Raw genomic sequence first — 6818 nt, forward strand, 5'->3', positions numbered from 1 at the left:
CTATTAGCATTAATCCAAAAGCCAAACATGTTTGATGGAGTGATTAACTCCTTCTTCAGTTGTCTATTCACATAACAGTCAAACTCTTTTCTCTTTGCTTTTTTTATTGAATCTAAATTCACCCAAATAAGGAAACCACTAAAAGCAACATTAGGATTTAAACTGCTGACTTTATAACTGTATGATGGTGTGACTTACCAGGATGTGTATACGGGTATATGAGAAAAATAGTTTTTGGTATATAAATAGGGTTTGTCTGTGTTTGTGCAAATGATTCTTAAAGACACAACAAATCTTAAGGGATGCCATACAACTTGTGGAAATGTGACATTTCCTAATAAAGTAAGTAAGTAAGACTTTACTTTACAAATTAGTGACTGCATATGTGACTATTGAAGGAGTTTTTCAGTGTATTGGACAGTGTCAATACATGACAGAATCTCCTGTGAGGGCCCTTGTTACCAAATCTTATCATAAGTATCTCTAATGTGTGTTTATTTCATTAGGCATGGAAAACGTTAGAGCCTCGGGGTTTTGAGGTTCTGCAGGAGGTGCTTTTCTAGTGGACAAATGATTGACAGCCCCTTGGTGACCATCACTGTTCGACCAAAAAGAGTCGCAAGGGGGAAGAGAAGGCACCAATCAATTCAACCACTACTCCGTTGCTCTCAAAGGAGAGGGGACGCGCTTCTGAACCTGAGGCAACAAGGTCCAAAGGAGCAACACTTGAGTGCGTCTTTCTCTCAACAGGGAAGAAATCCGCTCAACTTTCCTCCAAGTGAACTTTTCTCGTGTTGAAGATGTTCAACGAAGATGCTTTATACTTAGACCGCTCCTGCCTACGCGAAGCCGCTTCCTCATAGACTTAACATCGCTTTTTTTTTTTCCTCCTTTCCGTGCTGACCAAGACCTAACCCGATTTGCAGCTGGTGAGAATATGTGCGAGAGGCGATCGTCGGAGGGCATGGGCTGTCTTTGGTCCCCCAAGGAGAAGCAGCGTGGATTTAACACGAATTAATGTGGAATTTATCGGAGCCCAAAGGTGGAACGACGACCGGACACAGCGCTTCCTCGTCAGGTAAAAATAAGACCAGCTTACTCTTTTTAAGTTTTCAAAGAAAGACACCAACTCTTAAATTGTCAACAGTGTAAAATAACTTGCTTATGAGGAAAAGTTTAGATTACAACTGTGGAACGACAGCTCCCCCACTGAAGAGGCTTACAGGGTGTGTGCGTAAAAGTTAAAGAGTTCCCATTTTGAACCACGGGGAAAACTTATTAAGAGAAAAAATGAAGTTAAAAATGTATTTTTTAGAGGATGTCTTCTTCACGTGATATTTACTTTTTGATGTTTTTGATGTCCTGTCCCGGACTGGATACATCTGGCTCTGGTACGCACGTCAGATCTAACACCTGCGAGCCTCTTGAAGTAACTCTATCCCTTATGATTATACATGACCGTCAAAGCCTCTGCAAATAGACGCTTGTAGCACAGTCTGAATGCCTCTCCTGCTGCTCTCTATTCTTACTCTTTTTCCTGACAGCATTCCTTTTTGCTTCTTGTGATCTTTCTAGCCACGCAGACCTTCTTTTCTTTTCATATCACCTCAACTTATCTCTTCTAATTGGAGGACTTTATGTCTGCAGTCTGCTCCTCAGCTCTCTTTGATTTGTCTTTCCCGTGACATCCCCCCTTTCTGTTCTTCTCTTCCATAACTTCCTCACCTTGATATTTTCATGTTTCTGTGCATGTTAAGATCAATCTCTCGTTTCACTCAGACGCGCAATATTGCCGGCGGGGCTGTTATTCACAGCCGCCTTTTTTGTTCCACTTCAAAGTGAAAGAGGTGTCTTCCCTTTTTAACCTGCTCTCCTTCAATCACTCCTACTGTATGGGGGAATCACACACAGTTTGGGGAATGCTGCAGTGAAGTCTACCTCATGTCAATACCTCAGCGCCAGTGTATTGACAGAAACCAACTTTCTCCACAGGGACTGACTGATCATGGTCGCCGTGGTCCGCTCTCTCATGGTACTGCTGCTCGCTCAGGTGTTGCTGGAAGGTGCTACGGGACTTATCCCCGAGGTCGGCCGGAGGAAGTACAGCGAATCCGGGAAGCAGACCCCACAGCAGTCGGAGAGCTTCCTCAACGAGTTTGAGCTCCGGCTTCTAAATATGTTTGGACTGAGGCGCAGGCCGACCCCGAGCAAGCAAGCAGTGGTGCCGCAGTACATGGTGGACCTTTACCGCATGCACTCTGCTAACGGAGACCACAGCACTAAACGGCCCAAGAGCATGGGGAAGCACGCAGAGAGAGCCGCCAGCAGGGCCAACACGATTAGAAGCTTTCACCATGAAGGTATGTATTAGTGACATACCTTTACCTGTCAGCCGTGGAGCTGCTCGGCTCTCTCAGACAACCCAAACCTATATTTAAACATGACTCAGAGCGTCAGGACTGAACTTCAGAGTCTTCACTGTTTTATGGAGCGTTAGTCATTTACAGGTGACACGCGTCCAACTTATTTGTGACTCTCCAGTCAGTCCGGGAGCGCTGACACGATTACAAACAAGCATCTCATACACAATGAAATGAACTCTAATATATAAAGTGATGCAACCTTTAACCAACATTCCCCCCGGCGCAGCTGTCACAGGCTTCAAAAACATGAAGGGGCGGTGGTATCCCTGGGGTAATTTGTTTCTTAATAATTGATGGTGTTTGCGTGGGCTCTGAAAACAGTTTTTCCAGACACGCACCACAGGAGCGGGATAAAGGGCGGTGTGCCTGCGCGCAGGTGATAGTCATCACCCTGTTACTTCAATAACACACGACATGACATTATGCTAACACGCATTATGACAAAGTCATCGTGTCAGACTGGATTCTGAGTCATTTTTAACAGGACTGAAATTAAATAGGAGGAGGAGGGGTTGTGCGCCTTATTCTTTCCAATTCATCCCTCTCCGCGCGTTGTGCGCCATTACGCACGTTCCAATAACACCATAATTGCTCACTTAGTTTATATGCTGGATACGCGCTGATTGTTGAATTCAGAGTTTCGGTCCAATTCTACTTTCAAGACAGCGTATGGTGCCGAGTTGAACGAGGCTCACACACTGAAGGTCTTGGATAAAGTGCATCAGTTCAGCAGTCACACACTTTGTGTTTATACAAAGTCACAGATGAAGTGAGTTATTTTAAACTGTTTCAAATATCAAACAGGTGAAATTTAAACTTAACTGCTGCTCTGTTTATAAACTCAGTTTAACACTTGGCAGCTCTGTGGTGCACCTGGTCATAATATTAACATGATTTATTTATGATAAAAATAACTTTTACTGGCAAACACACCTAGCTATATATACTCTGTATCATTCAATTTCCTACAGACATGTTCCAGTTTTACTACATACAAGTTACTGAGTCCATAGGGGCTCCACACACAGTCCTTATACAGAGTCCTGAGTGTTTGAGTGGGGAAGTTTCCATCAGGGGTGAGTCAGAGGGGTGGTTGAGTGGTTGCTTGGGTGCTCTCCAGAGGCCCATGGTGCAATGACACCCAGTGGCTACTCTGACACACTACAAACAAGCCTGGCCCGAGCAGCCAGTGTGAGTCTGTGTGAGTGTTCGCTGCCCACTGCCTGGAAACCTCCACCCAAACCAGCACACACCTTGACACCACCGGCCATTACCATGTGTTCAGACTGTGTTTACATGTGCTCCCCATTGCTCTTTCATCCTATGCTAACAGAGCAGCAGGGTGGTAGTCTTCCCATGTCAAGAGACGTGCAATTGCTGGCTGCTCCATATAATAAGCATGTATCTACAGATGTAAGCACAGCACATCAAAGCCAACAGCACTTATCATTCATCACATCTGCCTGATGATATTAATTTCACTGAAATAATTAGTTTCCCTGCTATCAGTTTTCAAAAATAACCATTTCCCATGCCAAATAGAACATATTCACTATTACACAGGAAGTGGCTGCCAGAGACAGGTCTGTGATAAATGACCCAACATTAGCCTTTATCTTTTGTTTTGGCATGCAGTGCAAAAAGAAATTAGGAATGTTGATACACTCATATCTGTGGTTCACACGTTTCTGACAAGCCTCGACTTGTTCACACAGCCGGAGACAAACAGACGGAGAGAGTGAGAAGGCTGCTGCAAAAGAAACAGAAGGAGCGACAGAGGAGGAGAAAGAAAGAAAAGAGGATTTGGGGCTAAGAGAACAGAGAGAGAAGGGGATTTGGGTGCCGAGGAGGGAAAGAAAGAGAGGGATTGGGGACAGAGGAGAGGGAACGAGAGACAGGGGGCTTTCCCACATCAAATGAGGAGTGATAGGCCTAATTGAGGTCTTTGTGCTCTGGAGGGAGGTTTAGGATGAGATGGTGGAATTTCCTAAATGCCTCCTTTGAAAGAGAGCAGAGTTCAAGTTTGTGTTTATTTTACCACACCGAACAGATTAAAAAGTGTGTCTATACATCATCTATGATCTTCATAAAGGAAGAGTTCAAAGTGAGGCTGCCTCAAGAAAATTACAGCTTTTACTAAGTTTTCTGTCCTTTACTGCTTGCTAAAAAGGGGAATACCAATCAGCTTAAGTATTTATACATGTGTATTACTTTCATATGCATCAGGACAGCTGTCTTCCAGAGAAGAGGACAGCATTTCCAGACTAAGATCTATTAGCCAAACTATTCAAAGCGTTGCTTTAGATTGTCTTTCTGATTATGTCTTACACATTCTCTTTAAGTCATACTGAAGAATGTGTATCTTTACACCGTTGGCAAGCTCTGTAAGGTTGATGCAATAGTTGGCATTCCTGCTTAAAGTTATCTTATCAATTTAATATTTAAAAATATTTTTTTCTAGATCCACACCCCTGACAGTAACAAATAGTTGGTTTAACTTTTCTCCACATTAATTGCAAGTGGTAAATTTGAGCAGCAGCAAACTCTCATAGGGCAAGTGTGTCATCTTAAGGCAGGCTGACTAGCATGTGTGATCTTATCAATAGAAGTAAGCATACCGCTTTGAACTTCTGACATTTAAACAGGTAAATTTACGAGCATGACACTAATGACGGCATTACATCACCAGGAGAAGTTGCTCTGTCCCTGAGTCATACATGCAAATTGATGATGCGTGTGTTATGCTTGTGTGACAATGGCCCACACCCATTCAATATAACCACGTGGCAGCTTGGCTGGCTGCACAGAAAGAAGGCTGCACATTGTGTGCTGTTGTGTGTGTGTGAGTTAGTGAGCCATGTGGGAAACCATCCTGCTCACAGAGAATCCATGAAGCCAGCAAGGCTTTCATTAAATATGTTATTTCTTATTCTTGTACCACGCATTAGGTTTTTGTTTAACCTTCGGTATGCTTTCCACTTACAATGTTTGTTTCTGTGCTGTCTTTTGTAGAGTCTTTGGAGGCCTTGGCCAGGCTGAAAGGTACAACAACCCAGCAGTTCCACTTTAACCTCACCTCCATCCCTGACGAGGAGCTCATCACGTCTGCAGAGCTTCGAATCTACAGGGACCAGGTCATGGGAGCTGCAAACCCCCAAAACAGCAGCAGCAGTAAATATGCTCCTGCTGGTGGCATCCATCGCATTAACATTTATGAGATATTTGGAAATCCTGCCACTCATGGTAAGGAACCTTTGGCACGTCTGCTGGACACTCGGCTAGTGCAGGACTCTTTGAGCCGCTGGGAGAGCTTTGACGTCAGCCTGCTGTGTCTAAGTGGACCTCTGGGCAAGGACACAACCATGGCTTCATGGTGGAGGTGCTTCATCCTGAGGAAGGGGAGAGGGATGGGGAGCATGCTCACAGACGTAGTAAAACACATCAGAGTTAGCCGGTCCCTGCATGAGGACCAGGACTCGTGGCCTCAGGCTCGGCCTTTGCTGGTGACATATGGACATGATGGCCGCGGGGACTCCGTACTCCACACACGAGAAAAACGGCAGGTGGCACTCCGCAAACAACGCAGGAAGCACCAGCACAAGGCCAGCTGCAAGAGGCATGCCCTATATGTGGACTTTAGTGATGTGGGGTGGAATGAGTGGATAGTTGCTCCTCCTGGCTACCACGCCTTTTATTGCCATGGGGAATGTCCTTTTCCCCTCGCAGATCACCTCAATTCTACCAATCATGCCATTGTGCAAACGCTGGTCAACTCGGTCAACTCGAACATCCCCAGAGCCTGTTGTGTGCCCACAGACCTCAGCCCCATCTCCCTGCTCTACCTGGATGAATACGAGAAGGTCATCCTAAAAAATTACCAGGATATGGTGGTGGAGGGATGCGGCTGCCGGTGAGAAACTGACAGGCAAGAGAGACTGAAAGAGACATTAGAGGTTATACACCCAGTTTCCCAATGAAGACGTTTATTTATATAAAAGAAAGACAAAACTATATATGAATATATTTATGTCTACATAAAGTTGGGAAAATAAATATATTAATCAGAGGAATATTCCTTTTACTGGTTTTGAAAATGTATTTCTGATGTACATTTCCAAATGGGTGCAATACCACATGAAGTATAATGCTCAGATTTTTATTTTGTATTTATTTCTATTATAACCACTTTATTTGTAAATAAATAATGTGTATTTATCGTGAAAAATGTGGTCACTCCAATTTTCCAAGTTTGCCTCAAGTATCTATATCAAGCATCAACGTGTGTGGTTGGCTAACCGAGTGTCAAATTCTGACAGAAATTAGCTGTACAAATAAAACACATGACAAGAAGCTCACTACACTGATTGCAAACCAAGCAGCGAAATCTTTTGGTAA

At 44.0% G+C, this 6818-nt stretch overlaps 1 protein-coding gene across 1 annotated transcript; it reads left to right on the forward strand.

The window, feature by feature from the left end:
• The first annotated feature begins 636 nt into the window (after positions 1-636).
• Positions 637-6601, forward strand: bmp2b (bone morphogenetic protein 2b). Its single transcript, XM_034699834.1, is given in 5 exon segments — positions 637-1078; positions 1993-2360; positions 5436-5744; positions 5747-5856; positions 5858-6601. Coding segments are annotated over 4 exon segments (1254 nt in total). The 5' UTR covers positions 637-1078; positions 1993-2005; the 3' UTR covers positions 6338-6601.
• Positions 6602-6818: the final 217 nt, after the last annotated feature.

Source organism: Notolabrus celidotus, chromosome 13 (assembly GCF_009762535.1).
Source record: "Notolabrus celidotus isolate fNotCel1 chromosome 13, fNotCel1.pri, whole genome shotgun sequence".
NCBI lineage: Eukaryota > Metazoa > Chordata > Actinopteri > Labriformes > Labridae > Notolabrus > Notolabrus celidotus.